Source organism: Drosophila nasuta, chromosome X (assembly GCF_023558535.2).
Source record: "Drosophila nasuta strain 15112-1781.00 chromosome X, ASM2355853v1, whole genome shotgun sequence".
NCBI classification, from domain to species: Eukaryota; Metazoa; Arthropoda; class Insecta; order Diptera; family Drosophilidae; genus Drosophila; species Drosophila nasuta.
This window is the reverse complement of record NC_083459.1, coordinates 25,352,518-25,371,216: the sequence shown is the minus strand read 5'-3', so window position 1 is coordinate 25,371,216 and position 18,699 is coordinate 25,352,518. Positions and strand designations below refer to the sequence as shown.

The following is an 18,699-nucleotide window of genomic DNA, read 5'->3' as shown; positions in this document are numbered from 1 at the left end:
ATAGAACATTTCAAAGTGGTTTCAAATTGTTTTCTTTTTGTTTTTCGGTATACAGTATAGTTTTATTAGCAAAAGTTCCAAAACAAAAAAAAAATTTGATTACGTGTAGTAAAGAATAAAGATATCATACATATATAGTACGTGTGTGTATAAGTTTTTGTGTGTGTGTGTGTGTGTGTGTGTGGTAGTAGCAGAGGAAGAAGCAGCAGAACAATACGTGTTGTGCTATTGCATTCTTATTTGTTTTACGGATTTTCATGCCTTACCAGCGGTTTCAGTGCTTGTCACCGCCGTGGCAATAATCTGGCTGGGCTCTGCGCCGTCGTCCTTATCGGACGGACCGAGCTTGTAGTAATTACGGCGCACACAGAGCGCCTCTTTCACGGGCACAGCATTGTTTGGGACGGTTGTTGTTGTGGCATCGTTAGTGCTCAGCTTTGTTTTCGTTAGCAATTCGCTATCAGACGAGTCGTTGGTGTTGTTCTTGTTGTTGTTGTTGTTCTCGTTGAGGTTGTTCTGCGGATTCTTGCTGGTGGTGGTTGTTGTAGTTGTAGTTGTAGTTGTTGTTGTTAGTGTTGGTTCATTGTTGTTGTTGGAGGACTGGTTGTTGTTGTTGTTAATTGTAGGAGAAGTGGGTGGTGGCAAAGAGAATATATCGGCTGGCTTAGTAGTAGCATACGTATACTGTGATTGGTTATCTGAAGGATAATACATTCATATACATAGATTCCATAGATAGATATAAGGTTTACTTTGTTGTTGCTTATCGCTTGTTTATTATTATTATTTATCATAATATATATATATATGTGTGTGTGTGTATATGTGATTGAGTGTGTGTGCTTTGTTTAGGTGAGACTATTTCGTACCTGTCACTGGCGACGACGTCTCGGGAGTTGGAGCAGCCGGAGCGGGTGTTGGACCCGAACTTGCAGTTGGAGTTGGAGTTGGAGTTAGAGTTGGTGCTTGATTGGTGCTTGGGGTGCTAGGTGCAGCTGGAGCAGCAGCTGTAGGTGTAACTGGCTTATTGAGAGTGGTTGTTGTGGTTGTCGTGGTTGTCGTTGTTGTAGCAGTGCCTGCTTTCGGAGTGGTCGGCGACTTGGGCGAACGCTGCGGCATAAGATCGATTGTTTCGTTAGAACCTTGCACGTTACGTGTCGTCTTCAGCTTGGTAACGACTTGTTTACCCACACTCTTGGTGGTGGTGCTGCTCGAGCTAATCGTGGGCTGACCCACATGTCGCGTCACAGTCGTCGAGCTAATACGACTCGACTCGGATGGCGCATGACTATCGTGGGATCCCTCACGTCCATCACGCCTGTACGTTCGATTCGAGCTGATGCTCGAACGCGGTGTCAAGCGCTGATGCTCCGTCGGCTGGCCGCTATCGCGACGCGGATGCTGCTGATGATGGTGATGATGCTGCGATCCCGTTGACGTGGTGCTCTCCGCCGGCGAGCTGCTGCGCAAGGAGGCGGCAAACGCACGATGTGCGGCATCCACCTCGCGCTCCTTTTGCAATTGACGACGGGTCAATGTGTTGCTAGTTGTTTCTGTCGTGGTGCTGGTGGTGCTGCGACCTGCCGGGGTGCTGCGACTGCCAGCCGGTGTGCTAGGCTTCCGGGGTGGCGATTTGCTCAGCGGTGAGCGAGCTGGTGTGCTGCGCGTTGGCGAACGTGCCGAGGGAAAACCCTGAGTGCTGTAATCGCGACGCGGACTCGATGATGGTTGCGATTGTTGCAACGGTTGCGAGCGACGCTGCTGCTCGGGCTCGACTGGGTAATCGTAATCGGGTGCTAGTTGCGTCTCAATCACGTGCTCCGTGTTCGACTTGTGTGTGGCGCTCTGTTTGCGGCTCACGGAAGTTGTCGAATGGTGCAATACCTCACCGTCGGGCTGATCGGGACGCGAACGCACCGATGGGAAGCCATGGGTGCTGTAATCCTCGACGGGGGCACGACGCGGACTTGCCGGCTGCTCCCAACTAGGCGTGGCCTGAATGGGAGCAGGACTCGATCTTGGTCCGGTGAGCGAACCGGGTGACTGATCGTCGCTTATGTATTGCGTCTCAGTGGTGCGCTGTGTTGAGCTACTCTGCTTCACATTGCGACTCTTCTCGGATTTAACCACAATGATCTCCTCACCGCCGTCAGCGGTTGAGGGACGTTGGCTTATGAACTCCTGTGTAGGCTTATTCGATTTTACCGAGGGAAAACCGTGCGTGGAGAAGTCACTCGATGGTGATTGACGCTGCGGTGTTGTCGGACGTTGGCCGGGGAACTCTTGGGTGGGCTTATGCGGCTTCACCGAGGGAAATCCCTGGGTGCCAAAGTCCTGACGTCCCGGCGAGGGTGCCTTCAACTTTTGCGGCTGCGATTGCGATGTTGGATTGCGATCGTCGTACTCCTCGATGGTCTCGGATGTGGTCTCGGTGGAGAAGCGACGGCTTGACTTCTTCACCGACGAATATGTCTCCTGTTGGACCAGCTCTTCGGCATCCACAGGACGACGCACAGTGTTCACATGATCCACAACATCACGTGGCTGCGACTGCGTTGTCGTATGACGCTGTTGCTGCTGCTGGTTTTGCTTATTATGGGTCTGGGTTTGAGTTTGAGTTTGGGTCTGATGCTGCTGCTGTTGCTGATGACGCACTGAATCAGTGGCGGAGTTCACTTGCTCCGTCTCGTAGCGCTTGTTCTTGACAATGGTACCATCGGGCAGCCGCTTAACGGTCGTAATCATTTTGACATTGGGTTTGGGATATTCCACGGTATTGGAGATGATCTCACCGGGCTGTGACATCAAATGCTGCACATGACGTTGATATTCGGGGGATGCCTTGTCCATGTCCACATACCGTTTGTTCTCCTCGTAATGCTGTTGGGTCTCAACGTTCCGAGTGCTATTCGATTGCTCGCGACTTTCCGAGAAACGTTCCTCGCGCTGACGCTGCTCCTGGAAGCGTTGCTCCTCGCGTTGACGTTGCTCCTGGAAACGTTGTTCCTGGAAACGTTGCTCCTCGCGCTGCTGTTGCTGTTGCTGCTCGAGTTGTTCGCGTTGTTGTTGCTGGCGATTGGTCGCCTGAGAGTCGAGCAGATAACGCGGCTTGCCCGCTTGCTCATCGTCATACTCCACGGTCGAGGAGGATGAGACAAACTTGGAGCTCGACGAGGTGGATGTCGAGCTCATTTTCATTTCGGTGCGTCCGCTGGCCTCATCGCCAAAGACGACCTTCTCCTGCAGATGAGTGTTGGAGCTTTCGGCGGCCTGTTTCACATAGTTCTTGTCATCGCCCTGATGCGAGGCACTTGAGCGCTGCTCGTTGCGACCTTTGAACTCCGCAACGCCGCCACCATTGAGCTTCTCAACACCTGAGTGGGGAATGGTGGTCGTGGTTTGTTGGTAGAGGGGTGGTAGTAGTAGTAGGGTTGATTGGTTGATTGGTTGGTTGGTTGATTGGTGGTTGGGCACGGCACAGAGACATACGAACAGAAAACAGATAAAGTAGGGAGACTTGGAGACAGAACCAAAAAAAAACAACACACAAAAAAAAAAAAAAAGACAACCACAAAGATTCAACCATTTGCAAACTTACCATCTGTTTTGGCCAAAGTCTCCGTACGATAGGCACGTCCATCGGGACTAACCTCCGACGATGTCTGGACATCCCAGCCGGTGGTATTCGGTTGAGTGAGCGTCATCGAATGGAACTTCAGCTCATGCGTTGGACTCATCGAGTCGCGCACCTCCTTCGACTTGAGACTCTGGAAATTCTGATCGAGCAACGCATCGCCATGGCTGGTGACCAAGGGATCCTTGCCACCGTAGCCGGTTAGGGTATTGCCATTGGGTTCCGACATGTCCGTTTCGTGACGATACAAATTCCTCAGACGCGATTCACGCAACTTGTACAGATGCGATCGGATTTGCTGCTTGCGTTCGGAATCCTCCGATTGCTGCCACTGCAAATGTTTGTACAAATATGTCACATTTAATTCAAGTCAAGTGAAAATATGGAGCACATGTTGATTTGGTTTATTTGGTGACTGCTCGACATGTCCTTGGGCTAATTGAACCGGCTCAAGTGCCGCTCAATGCCCACGCGTTAATGTTGCTGTTGCTGTTGTTGTTTCGCTCGCATTGAAACAAAACGCGCCTTTTATGGACGCGAACGCAAACACGAACTCAAAAGTCGACGCCTCACACTGGCCGCCAATTAGCCGACACTAGACGCCATAAACAACAATAACGAGAAACCGAGAGAGAGAGGAGAGATCTCAGTTTTGATCTTGGGAGAACAACGAAACTTGCCAATAACCCAATAACGATTGAGTCAGCAATTGCAACTGGCTATCGGTTGAGCTTAGAACTGCTCCCACAAGAGCTTCTATTCAAATCAGCATCAAAATGAACATTAACATTAACATTAACATTAACATTACACATCAGCATCCACCCACTGAATCTGACTTTCTCTGTCAAGCGTAAATCCCGCGGCTTTGAATCAACTTAACGACGACTTGACTTGAGATGTTGTCAACGCAAAAATTGTGTGTAATTTTCAATGTTATCTAACAAAACTTAGAACTTATCTAATCTGCAATTTTATAGGATTGAGTTAGAACAAAAGCTGCATTACTATTCTTAAATTCCACTTGACCTCAATTTAGTTCACTCCAATTTGTCCCCTACAGTTCCTGAGTTACTTTATGATATCATAAAAATTGAAATAATTGAAAAAGCTGGAAACAATTGTTTTGCTCCCAACTGAATATTTAAATCTGCTTTCAATTGCGATCAATTCTCTAGCTTTATTTATTTTATTTTTACACATTTATTTATTTATTCTCACTTTAATTATTTGTCACAGCAGTCTACCTACTTAAATTCCAAAAATAATGTTTTTAACACCCATCACGCATATTTCTTTAGAACTGAAAACTTGAATGGTAATTTTATTGCATTGTTGTGAATCACTTGTGTGGAAACTGTTTTTGGAAATACAATGTTTCGGAATACTCAGGAATGTCCTAATCAACACAAATTGTATTTTTATAAAAATTTGTCAAGCTCATCTAATGTTTATCGCCGGGGTATCAGCTGGGCCCCGGTCTATCAGCTATACGACTATAATGTCTATATAGTATATATGACAGTGTGTTGATTTTGGTAGTCGTTTTGTGAGGCGAGTTATCAGAATTAGAAAACAACGCTAATGACGCTTGATTTATAAATAACAAAGAAAAAATTGCAACAATTTTGATGACAGATAAGTTTGATGAGCGAACAGAATGAGCGATTGCATAGCGCTGAGAATTTAGCGAATTTTTAAACAGGGCGACTAGAGGGAAAGAAATAGAGTTTAAAGTACAACATCGAGTATGACATAAATCCTAAAAGAACAAAATTGGAAATTCCATAAAGAAATCGCATATCATATCATATATGATATTTACGTATATGTTGACATCATTGTAATCGCAAAATTTATTTTAGATCTTACAATAATTAAAAATACGCTTGAGCAAAGGAATTTCTCACTTGGACGAAATGTTGTGTTGTATTGAAAATGCTGTCAAAACAGATTTTTGTTAATAATCGACAGGTTTCGACTGCGGTGATCGGCGAGGGGTGACGACGGTCGATCAACAAAATAGTAGAAAAAAAAATTATCGTTTGGCAAACAAATTTAGTAAAGTTGTTGTTTGTGCTCAAAATGTGGTGATATCACCGCCACCTCTAGTCGAAGTCGATGTCGAAGTCGAAGTCGCAAGCGGAAAACATTTGTATTAACAACAATAATAATAACAACGGCAACGGGGCAACGTCAACGTCAACAACAAGCAGGCAGACAAGCAGAAGAACAAGAACAATAACAATAATGAAATTGGCAAATGCTTTGTTAACTGTTTTAAATTTAGACGCTTATACTGCGCTGCGAAAAGTGCCAGCAAAACTTTACCTAAGACTTCCATCAATCATTAGACAATTCCATAATTTAAATACTATATACTATACTTCTTCTACACTTTTCCAACTTCAAGTTGAGCTACAAATTGTATTTGCTTGGGAATTTAACAAAAAATTCTCGATCTTTTAAGAATACTACAAGTATATGCCTTATCCGTCTGTCATTAGTTCAAAACTTCATGATGCAATCGAATATACAAATTTATTAAAATGACTTGAGGAAACTTCAGTAATCTTACAGTGAAATTATCATTATTCCAAATGAGATAAATGATTGCTGTTCAAGTCTGTTGCCATATAAGGTTAGACTTGCTGTCGTCATCTTATGCTAATTTAATGTGAAAACAACTGGAAACATCTTACGAAAGAGAAATACACAACTCAGCTTTTAGAATTCGCTTTCATTTGCCATTTCGATGGGTTTCGTAGAACTGCACTAAAATTATTATTATGATTGAATGATGGTTTTAATTTAGAACAACTTCTATGAAATCATTTGAATAATGTGAAGTTTTTATGAATGGAAAACTTTACCAATATATCACACAATTCTATACAACTTTTGAATCAAGAGTAAAAAGTAATGAGTGACTAAAAAAGATGCTTCCTTGAACAGTTTTTAGCTGTGTCATTAAGTTTTGGGCCTTACAACTACTCGTATCTTAACTCATTCATTTTCATTGGAAAATGCGTCATGCTGCATGACAAAAATGGAACCCTTGGAACTCCATCATCAATAACATCTTTCTCCTCATTTGAATAACAGCTGACGTGAGTTGATCTCTAAACAAAAGGAAGACACACTCAGCTTTTTTTTTTATAGCTTTTATTGGCCGAATTCAAGCCAAAAAAAAGCAGGGCAAATGTGCAAAAAGAGCAAGCAGAATGATAGAAACAAAATCAAATCAGATCGAAGCGTAGCGAAAGCTTTCACTGCAAATCAACTCAATAGATGGTTGATAATAATAATAAAAAAAACAAAATAAAATAACAAAAAAGGCAACTTAAAAGCTGCAAAAAGAAAAGAAACAGATGGTGGAGTTGAGTCTATGTGAGAAACACCAACACCAACACCAACAACAATAACAATAACAATAATAAGACAACAGGAACAGGTCGCGTGGCAGCAGCCGCGCAGTCGCCAACGATGGCAACGCCGCTGCCGCTGCCGCAGCCGCAGCTGACGTCTACGTCGACGTCGACGTCTAGACGCTGAGCAGGCGTCTTGCAAATGCCGACGATGCCGTAAATGACGTAATTTCTAAAAAGCGACCCATGATAACCAGTTGAAGTCGTCGTCGTCGTCGCACCTCCGCTGCTGCCAGCGGCAACCTGTTGACGCTGACGTCGACGTCGACTGCAGTCGATGCTGCTGCGGCTGCTGCTGCCGCTATCGTCGCTATCGTCCCACCCCTCCTCTTCTACACCTTCGCTCATCCTCTTGGCGACGTCTGATGATGACGTGACGTGCGAGATTTTGTTGATGCGAGACTGCCGCGACTGCTGATAAATTATTATATGTACAATATATTTTTTTTCTTTTCTTTTTATTTATTGTATTTTTTTTTTTGTTGTGCTGGGCTGAGCTGAGCTCTCGTGTCAGCTTTGGAGGTCAACAAAATGTTTTTCGTGTATGTTGTCTATGGCTTTTGTTGCCCCTTGATGTTGGCAAAAATCTTTTTGTGATTGAAATTAAAATTTATTAAAATTTAATTGAGTCAAATCGGCAAAACGCGAATGTCACAAACGCACACGAAACACGCTAAGACAAAACCGCATTAAAAAAACACAAACAAAAAAAAAAAAAAAAACAAATGGCAAAAGGAAGTGAAAGCGATTCCCCTCGACTTCCCCCTTACGATGATGTCAACCCCTCAACACAATAGATAGACTAGTGAAGGGGCGAGCGGGAATTATAAATTAAATTGAATTTTGTTATAGATTATGATCTGTGAATATATTAACGAACGGGATAATTTATTTCCTCGAGATAGATTAGATTCGAGATTGTAGATCAAGCAATTATGCATTCGATTTTTTATTAGATTATAGCAAGAATATACTTTTCTATCACAAGTCTGCATCTTCCCTCAAGTGCAGAAATTTCTTAGGTAATTGATTTATTTCCATTTAAATCATTGCCTTGCAATTGGAATGCAGAGAAAATGCACTGCATCTCACGTATGAAAAATAAATGTGCTTCGATTGCATTCAGAAGATTAAATATATCATGCAAGATAGCTCTCGATCTGACATCTCAAATCCTAAATCGATAAGCGGGTATCGCGATACTTTTATCGCGACTGTCAAGTTAAGCGACGACGGCAGCGCCACCTGTTGAATGCGGCACGCACCATTGCGTAAAGCAGGCAGCCGACCATCTGCCATCCGCCATCCGCCATCTGGCGGCCAACAAACAAACGACAACAAGCCACTGACAACTGACAACTGCCATTTGACATTGACAATCAGTTCAATTCGTTGAGGAAATTGTTTGCACTTTGCTGTTAATTGCTCGGCTTCAATTTTTGTTGCTGTTTCGTTTTTGTTTCGTTTTTTTTTGGCGTCAGTCGTTATTTATAACTATTTCAATTTCATTTCAATTCTGCTCTCTGTTCTATTCGGTTGCATGCATATTAAAGTGGGCGACCTAATTGCGAGCTGAGAATTGCGATGCCAATTCGCCATTTTGCCAATTTGCCGCTGCCATTTTGCTATTTTTGTGTGAATTCGCCGCGAATTGTGTCATTCTTCGCTGCTGACTGCGACGCTGACAGCGACAGCGTTGACTTTGTTTAGCACCTGCGAAGCCGAAATTGAAACCGAAACCGAAAACTATTCAAAAATTTCGCATATTCTTAATTTACACCATACCCTGTAATCTGAGGTGGCAAGTGTTGGGTATTTGCTTGTTTTCTTTCTTGATTAGAATTCTTTTACCTTGAGTATTATTTAATTATTTTTTATTTATTTAAAATGTTGAATCAAGTATTAAATACTAAATTTAATTTACAGAAAAGAAAGTGCTGGCTGCTAGAGACTTCGACTTTGATTTTTTTTTATTATATGAATTCTAAAATATTATTACATCTTACAACACATTAATATTCATCACTTTAGATCAAAAAAATGAATGATTTCCAATTGTTAACTTGACTTAAGCGTAATTGGCAGTCGATCAATGAACTGATCTTTGAAGATAAGCGATCTTCAACATGTGTAAAATGAATTGTCAATTAGAGGGTATCGCCTAGTCTTTCTTACACCTTTTCCCACTCACTCTTTCTCCCTCTCTTTCTGTTGTTTTCGTTTTTGTTCTTCTTGTAAGTTTCTGTACTTACTCGAGTTCTGTTTTGTTTTCAGTTTCAGTTGTCGTTGTTGTTTTTTTTTTTTTTGGATCTGACATTGCTCAGGTGAATAAAACATGCGGTGTCTGTTCTTGAAATGTGGAGCGCTTTCGAGGCCTCAACACCGTGCATATTAATCAGCAAGAATTGTACTGTATATAGTCAGATTGTATATGTGTTTGTAGTAGTATTGTTGTATGTGGGACTCTTAAAACAAGTCCAAGTTGCAGAGAGACAACCTGAAGATTATGTGTGTTGGACACCGTGCAATGTGTTTTTTTTTCTTTTTTTTTTCTGCGTGGGAAACTTTGTCAACTTTGATCGATGTCGTGTTGTCGCCAGTCGAAAGCTGCAACTTCGATATTCACTCGATTTGGGTTAACGCTGACATCTTGTCAAACTGAACAGAATTGTAGAAAAACCATCCCGGTGTTAAAAGAAAAACATTTCTCACGCCCCGCTTTATAAGTATTGAAATATGTCATAGAAGTTACAACTGCAACTTGCAATAAATCATATCGAAATACTTAAGAGAGGGATTTTGGATTTCAAAAATAAAGCTTTCATCTCTCATTAGAGATAAGCTTCATAATATCAAACTTTAAAGTTCTCGTATGTCTAGTAAAAAGAATTAAAATAATAAAAAAAAAAGTTACAACTGCAACTTGCAATAAATCATTACGAAAAGAGGGATTCTTAAGTTTTTGATTTAAAAAAATAAAGGGAGGCTTCGAATTTTTTAAATTTTCCATTTGTCTAACAACGGTTTCGCTCATAAATTTGCAGAATATAATGTTTTAATCTATACTTAAAACGAAGAACTTTTCATTGCTCTCAACTTTCTAGCAAATTCATATTTAGTCGAACGAAAAATTCTAGTATTGCATTGTTAATGTCTGTCATTAAAACTAGTCGAACATTCGCTCAAACTGTGAGCTTCGAGACTTTCAATTATTCCGAATCCGAATCGAAGTGAATCGTATAATTTATGCCCATTGTTAGGTATAGTCAAAGTTGTGTGACTGATTTGTTCTATATAATAATATTCTAGAGTGGGTGTCAGAAACATACGATACGCAGCCCTAGGCTCCTTTTTTATTACTACACTAATAATTATATACAATAGATATTGAAATTTCATTTCATGAATCGCTGACCGATTTCGATCTTAATTTCTTTTGGCTATGAGATCGTTGAGCACTGAGTGGACAAGGCCAACAAGTGCCTGGGGAACAGGTTCCATTGTAATTAGATTCATTTTTGTTATTTTTTTTTTTGTTCGAGATTAGCATAGCAAACCGTTGGCAATCAACAAACACCCCCGCGCAACGCTCTTCGCTCGATCGGTGGAGAATAGAAAAGTTTCAAGTTGAAGATCTTGATAAAAATGATGACAACATGTGATATACGAAAGAGTTCTAAATTGAAAAATCTTGAATGTTATGCAAAATGTAATAGGCTAGTGATATTCACTGGAAGATATCAACTTTACGATATTCACTTTACGGTATTTACTTTACGGTCGCAGAATAGAAAAGTTTCAAGTTGAAGATCTTGATAAAAAATGATGACAACATGCGATATACGAAAGAGTTCTAAATTGAAAAATCTTGAATGTTATGCAAAATGTAATAGGCTAGTGATATTCACTGGAAGATATCAACTTTACGATATTCACTTTACGGTATTTACTTTACGCTATTCGCACTGCGATATTCGTTATAATTTTTGTAATCATATCTTAAGTAGCTGGCCCCCAAGATAAGGTTCTTTTGTTTGTTTACAAGTTGGCGGCTCGATCGCTGTCAGCGACGTCAACGGCGACGTCGACGTCGACGCCAACGCTGCTGACTAACTGTGAGTTATGCAAAAACCAAAACAAAAGCAAAAAAACACGTCGCCGCCCCGTTAACCAAACAAACTTGCAAATTATTTTTTGTTTTTTTGCTGCTGCTACCAAAGTGTGAAAGTTATTAGCGATAAATGGGAATGTGAGCGAATGTGTGTGAGAAAAATGCGAAAAAAAAAATGAGAAAATGAAATTACCTTCAAAGCTAATCACAGTGGCTCCTCCAAGCAAGAAAAAACAAATGACAGAAGCACGCAGCAGGCAGGTAAAAAGATATTTCGGAATTTATTTCGATGTTGATTTCGTTATTTATATATGGTTTGTTGTTACACCGGCAAACACACACAAGAGATAGAGAGAGAGAGAGAGAGAGAGAAATAAAACACTTGGTTAGGTGTGACTAATCCTGTCGCCGATTTCTTCTTCTTCTTCTTCTACTTTTCGGCTGCTGGGCTCGGCTTAAGCTGCTCTTTGTATGTGTGTGTGTGTGTGTGTGCGGAGTTAATAAATCAAATGTCGCTTGCGAGAGTTGCCAAAAAAAAAAATAAATAAAAAAATTTGCGCTGCTGTGCTGTGTGTTTGCTGTTGTTGTTGTTGGGAGTTGTATTCGTTTTGTATTTTTGTCAAGCGTTTGTTTAACTTGTTGTTTTTATTTTGTTATTTTTGTTTTTTTACACCGAGCGTCCGAGCACGTTGCAATCGATCGAGCACCAAAATCAGACTGAAGTTGCCTCATTCAGAATCAAAGCCGCGTAAAGTGGACGGCGGCCCAAGCCGGCCGAAGCTTAGACACAGCGCAGCTGATGACGACAGCGCAGCAAGCAGCAAAGATATGACCGAATACGACGACAACAACAGACGGGCAAAAGCAGCAGCAGCGACTGCGGCAGCGGCAGCGAAGATGACAGCGACAGTGCTATGCGTGTTTGGTGTGAGAGTATGAGAGACAGCGCTGCTGCTGCTTCTGCTTCTGCTTCGGCTTCGACTTCGACTGCCACCTTGACTTCAGTGTGCGTGCTAGTATGGGTGTGTGTGTGTGTGTGAGGTGCCCACTATCAGTGCAGCGGCCGCTTCCAGCTTTGCTGTCTTTTTGCTTTTGTGATTCTTTTGTATGAATGTGTGTGTGTGCGCGAAAACAAAAGCAAATAGCGGCGGCTTGAAGCAACAAACACACACAACTCTAATTTTGCAAAGCTGCAAAGCTCTTGACTTTGCTTTGCCTAGGCAAAGACAACACTACAATAACAACAATAACAACAACAAGGGCGACTAACGGCTGTGAGTGTTTATTAGAAGTTTGTTTTGATTGTTTTGCCTACGAGATCGATCATATTGCCATTTCAATGAAGAGACAGGGGCAAAGCAAAGGAAATGATGCTGCTAAAATGCAAAATGCAAAATGCAGTTTTGAGGTTAAGTTGATTTGCGCTGCAAATGTGACAGGTCGATCATATTAATTATTTGTCGTATTTATTTAGAACTCAATATTTTTTATTCATTCTTCGTTATATTTATTTAAAATTGCATTTACTTTTAATTTTAATTTATTCATTTCATCATTGAATTAAAATATATGATAGGTCTAGGAAGCTAGGATATATGATAGGTAATTTGAGGTTAGATTTGATCATTTAACAGGCAATCAGTTGTACACAAAATACTAATAATGCAATTTGAGGTTATGTTTATGCAAAAGCTAATCAAGTTGCAGCAAAGCTGAATTTGTGTTTAAAGAACTTGCTAGAAACAAACTGTAATGTAGGCTCAAATTATTGTTTTCAATTTAAGAGTTGTAATTAAATCTAAGCTCGAGTTATAAGCAAATCGAACCAGCTTAATTTCAAACTGAAATTCTCAGAACTAACGTAGTTGATCAATCTTTACAGATTCTCCACTTCACTTATTGAAAGTGTATACAAAATTCGAATATAATTCACAGTAGTTTATATTATTTACAGTTGGAAACTGGCTAATGATGCGACGACTTCAATTTGCATAAGGTAGGCACTTCTCTCATAATACTAATAATATCGCCTGTGGGACATACAAACTAATCGATCGTGTCCAAATGGAAATGCTAATATACTGTTTTTTCACGAGGGGGAAGGGGGAGGTGGAGTTAAAAAATGGTTGAAATAACATTTGAGCAAACGTGCTCAAGTGTCCAGTTGATCGGTTGGGGAATTGACCCATTCCACTGAGGGGCTAACGAAGCGTAGCGCCAGACAAAAAATATCCAAAAAAAAGACAAAAAAAAATGCAGTATACGATACACATTTCGTATAAATCGTATAAATCATTCGATTGGCATGCGTGTATTGAACATGTTTCGGTGGGTGTTTTATTTGTATTTGTATTTTTTATTATTATTATTATTTTTATTTGTAATTTTTTTACTGTGGCAATTTCAATTTCAATACGAATCGCCATTGAAACGAACGCCCACAATGAACGAAGACGCGACAACTCAAAGACAGCGAAGGTGAATTACTCATCGCAGACGCTGCGCAGACGTCGTGGCTAGACGCTCGTCGATAAGCGATAGACGACAAACGATAGACTCGATAGACAAGAACGTGACTAGTCTCTTGTCGTTTGTTTGCTACACTTGCAGCTCACATTTGGCCAGCTGCCCATAGAGTTGGTCAGCAGAGAGATGGACAGACAGACAGACGGACGGACAGACAGACGGACGGACAGACGGACGGACAGACAGACAGACAACTAGCCAGCTCAGACATATGGCCATAGCGGGTGTCTCTGTGTGCCAATTTGGCGCAGGTTTTACGCTGTTGTTGCGTTTTTATTGATTTATTTAGCAGTTTGCAGCCTGAGCAGCAGCAGCAGCAGCAGCTGCCCACGCGACGCTTGCTACAAATCATGGCCAAGAGACTGGCAAACTGGCAATTGTAAAACAACAACAAAAACAACAACAACAAGAACAAAAAAGCGGCCAACGCGCCAGCGCCAAAGCAGCCTCAAAGTTGCCAATTGCCACTGGAAACTTGCTGCAACTTTGGCTTGGGAATCAAGCAGCTTCCACCACAGACTCAGACTCAGACTCCGACTCAGACTTCGACTTCGATTCCAACTCCGACTTGAAGTCGCAGTCTCAGCTGTGGCGTCATCGCTGTTCTGCAGAGTTATGTAGCTGCATACACTTTAAAAAAATGGGTTGTATAATCTACAATTTAGTTGGCAGTGAGCGCTGTTTTTCAGTATACACAATATACTGCAAATAGAAACACTTTTATTATATTATTTTATTTTATTATTAATTATTTTTATATATGAGTCAAAGTCCCCAATAGTTGCTGATACTCTAGATAATTAGTACTTGTCCTTTAGCATAAGTATTTTATATTATGTTCATATTTTTTATATGTATATTACATTTTATAGTGCTTATAATAATTATTCCAACAGCTGTTTTTTACATATTGTACCTATATAATTTGCTTTTATCTAAAGTCTGCTGAATTCTCCCTAAAAAGTGATCTTAATGCAACTTTTTAGATAGTAGGCGAGTAGTCTTTAATTTTAGATATAAGTAAATTATAATGGTATATATATATATGAAAAAAAGATAACTTTTTAGGGAAAATTCAGTAGGCTTTAACTTTAGGTATAATTAAACTGTTTTTGGTGCAATTTTTGGGGAGAATTCAGTAGAGATAAAACAAAAAGAGAATATCTCTCAACACTTTAAAAATGGGTCGCTCTTCGTTTTCGTTTCGCTCAGTGTAGTTTGGGGGTAACTTGATTTGCAGCGTCGGTCAGGCGAGTTCAAAAAATTGATTCATGGCGCATGAGTCATCGAAGCTGAGCTACTTTATCAGGAGACCAGCAGCCCAAATGGTCAAGCTCTCGCTCTCGCTCTCTCTCTTTCTCTCTGTCTCTCTCTCACACACTCATTTGCTCTCACAAGAGCGTAAAAATGAGAGCGAGGCGTCGCTGTCGGCGCAAGCGTTGCTGCCTTCGTCTGCGCCAGCGTCGACGTCGACGTTAACGTCGCAGTCTGCGGCTGCGTGGGTCGAAGCGACGTCTGCTGCTATTTTTGTACAATTTGTGTATTTATTATTAACATTATTAATAAAGATGTTGTTGTTTGTTGCTATTGTGCTATTGTTGCTGCTCGTTCATCATTTGGCCAAGTTAAGAGACGACGAAACGTCGTCGTCGTCATCGTCGTCATCGCTTTTCCATTGATTTTTTTAACGACATTTTAACGATAATTGTAAAGCCGTCTAAGCCAAGTCAGCTAACGCGGCCCACACAAACTCAGAGCCAGAGCCAGAGCCAGGCCAACCCCATAAATGACCCAATTTGGTCAGGTTGAACTGGGTAATGACTGACTGACTGACTGACTGACTGACTGTCTGACTAACTAACTGAATGCTGGACTAACTGGCAACTGGGATGAACATATGTCTCTGGCTGCTTCTCGAAGCGGCGAATGTCGCGTCTTTAAAGGCAATGACTGACGCATCCACATCCACATCCAGCAAGCCAATGAACTTGCAACAGGTGATGCAACAACGCAACCAACTGAGCTACAGAGAGCGAAAAGCACGAGATGCGAGAGAGATGAACATGAATGATGATGTTTTTTATATTATTTATATAATATTTTCACTATACCTTAATTGAAATGAATTTAGTTTGCGATGTCTTACAACATTTTTGAGATAGTATTTAAAACTAATACTAGACAAAGAAAACTTTGACTAAACAACAAATTAAAGCAAGCTAAAATTCCTTTAACCGAATCTTATGATGGTGATAATATGAATAATAATATGTAAGATTGATTACAAAGTTTCATAGCTCTAAGTCTTACAGTCTCTGAGATTGAGTTGATTATGCTTGTGGACGGACGGACAGACGGAATTGTTGGTAATGAGTTCACTCATAATATAAGTTCAATAAGTTCTAAACTGAATTTTTATACCCGAGATTATTAAATAAACTAATAAAATTAAAGAAAAACAATTATAGTAAATTTTCGTTGGAATAAATGTAATTACCAAAAAAATGAAAACTTTATTTAATTAATTCATTTTGCTTTACTGTCTGAGATTTGGTTTTTAAGCTACTTTTGACATTAATTTCTTTTGTCTCCCAAACTAAGTAACATACTTGAATGAAAAAGAACTAGACAACTAAATAAATAGGCGATGGAATACAAAATATTATGAAATAGATATAAATATTGAAATACTGATGAAACACTTACCATTTTCCTGAGCAACTCCTCGTTTTGTATGGCACCCAAATCGCATTCCAATTCCATGGCCAACTAAAGTTGCACTCTGCTCCTGCAAAAAGGAAAATCGATTCATTCAACATGCCGCAAAGCTGCATAATATCGAAATGAAAATGTCAGTTGAAGGCGGCTGATGATGCAATCCACTTGCCTATACCCTATAACTGCAAACTACGAACGGGTATGCTACACAATTGAAAGAATCCAACTTTCACACCAACAAAATTATCATTTATACTTAGCATTCCATTTATTATCGTATTAAAATATGAACAACAAATGCTTCAATCACTTTGTATAATCAAATGTGACAGGCAGATACAAATTTTATTAAATTGAACTAAAAATTGCAATACTTTTCAATTTCTTATTTTTCTACAATTAAATATTATACATATTTTGGTATATTAAATGAAATTAGAATCAACACATTACGAATTTCAGTTATGATATTTAATATGACATTATTTAGCATCTGTGATCAAGACAATACAAATTTGAGTTAATTTTTGGAAATACAGAAATTGAATATTATAATTTCAGTTTCAGTAAAATTTGAGAATATTGGTTAATATAATCTTCGTCGATTACTGAGATAAATTAAAATTTATGATCTAGTTCGAATTGAATTTGATTTAATTTACCAATATGAAATGGAAAAGTGTACATAAATAGTCTTATTACAAAAAATATTTAAGAGCATCTTTGAGCTCTGTGGTTGTCATATTCAACAAGTAAGAAAGCTACAGTTGAGTGTGCTCGACTCTGAGATACCCGCTACCCATATTGAATAAAAGCAAAACAGGGCGGTATTATTCTTAAAATATACCAAATTAATATATCAAAGGCTATAATTGGTATATTTATATATCACTACATTCAAAACATACCATAGAGTACTCAAATATACCAGATTGTCACCCAAAAGTAAGCAAGAAGTTTTTGTTCCATGCAAAATAAGTTTTTAAATAACTTTTACATTTTTTACCAGATCGCAACCAATTTGGAATCATTCATGATTCAATTCGTGACTCTAGCTTCAAATTCTCTATACAAATTCTGGAGTATTGAAATATTGTATTATATAATAATTTATTAGAGGGTATTTACTAGTCGATCTGTTCTGTGTGTGCTGCCAATACAAATACAAATGCGAATGCATTTTTCATTTTGATTCATTTTCTGTTTTCGTTACTGTTGTTGCGGTTTGTCGAAGTGAAGCACATTTGCTCAATTCGTACGTAGATAGATTCGTTAATATTATTTTCAATTTATCATGATTTGTGTGTGTTTCGAGCATTTTTTATTGCACTCCGACACAACGAGGAGAACCAGATACCCCGAAAGTGTTCAAGTCTCTCCAAAGCAACAAGGCAGAAGGCAGTAAAACATCATCAAGTCTCCAAGTCCCCAAGCGCCCAAGTGTCTCTCTCTCTCTCTCTCTCTCTCTCTCTGTCTCTCTCTCTTTCTGTCTCCACCAAAAACAAGTTGTGACATTTCCCCCCTAAATGGTTAAAATAAAACATTGCAAATGGCAATACAATGTTTATTTGTTGCTGTTGTTGTTGGAATTGCAATTGTTGTTTGTTACTGCTCATTGGGTTGACTGCTGTGATTAGTTGCTGTGGCCGCCAGCGTCGCATTTTGGCTTCAGTTTTGGTTAACATCAAACGCTGTTCGGTCAAACGGCAATTGGAATCCACAGCACGTTCTCAGCGTCAGCCCGGAGACGGAGACGGAGACTAAAACCGAGACCGAGACTGAGACTGCGATCAGACCGGACAAAGTCAACGACTGAGATTTTTGAGAGCTAGGTGGAGGGGAAGCGGTGACTGAGGGGGGCATTCGGCGGCCAAAAGCCAAACAAGTTCAAAACCGCAATTGGGCAAATAGGCTGATGATTGTCAGGCAGTCGTTTAGTGGGCCAGTCAGGCAGTCAGTCAGACAGTCAGGTGGATCAGTCAGTTAGTCGATCAGTCAGTCAGTTGATCAATCAGTTGATCAGTCAGTTAGTCACTCAGGCTGAACTTGAAGACCACAATGCCAGTGCAGCATTGTTGCAAGCCCTTTAAAGGTCACGCCACAAATGGAGCAATACCACAAAAAGTGACTAAGATAGCTAATCCATCAATATAAAACTCAAATTCAAATTCAATTTTAGTATATGTGAATTATTACAGTACAGTAAACTGAAATAATGTTAAACATAAATAAAGGTTATTCCTAGCACTATATTTAGAGTTAAGATTGGAGCTTAGGAACTT

General features: G+C 40.1%; 1 protein-coding gene and 1 long non-coding RNA gene across 13 annotated transcripts in view; one reads left to right on the top strand and one right to left on the bottom strand.

The window, feature by feature from the left end:
• The window catches only part of LOC132795872 (uncharacterized), a 53,793-nt gene that overhangs the window by 30,490 nt on the left and 4,604 nt on the right, over nucleotides 1-18,699 (top strand). The window contains exon 3 of the long non-coding RNA XR_009633473.1: nucleotides 13,128-13,169. This is a non-coding gene — a long non-coding RNA (uncharacterized LOC132795872). The remainder of the gene's footprint in view (nucleotides 1-13,127; nucleotides 13,170-18,699) is intronic.
• LOC132795869 (smoothelin-like protein 1) overlaps nucleotides 1-18,699 on the bottom strand; it is a 52,691-nt gene that overhangs the window by 31,530 nt on the left and 2,462 nt on the right. For 6 of the 12 annotated variants that reach the window (XM_060806805.1, XM_060806802.1, XM_060806798.1 and 3 more), the window contains exons 2-5: nucleotides 16,406-16,487; nucleotides 3,599-3,965; nucleotides 870-3,374; nucleotides 267-698 (exon numbers count right to left, since the gene is read on the bottom strand). In XM_060806805.1, the coding sequence (XP_060662788.1) occupies nucleotides 267-698; nucleotides 870-3,374; nucleotides 3,599-3,965; nucleotides 16,406-16,462 (3,361 nt within the window). In that variant the 5' untranslated portion in view covers nucleotides 16,463-16,487. Of the gene's footprint in view, nucleotides 1-266; nucleotides 699-869; nucleotides 3,375-3,598; nucleotides 3,966-11,366; nucleotides 11,888-16,405; nucleotides 16,488-18,699 lie in introns of those variants that run through there. The other 6 variants (XM_060806803.1, XM_060806804.1, XM_060806808.1 and 3 more) reach the window with 4 other exon arrangements.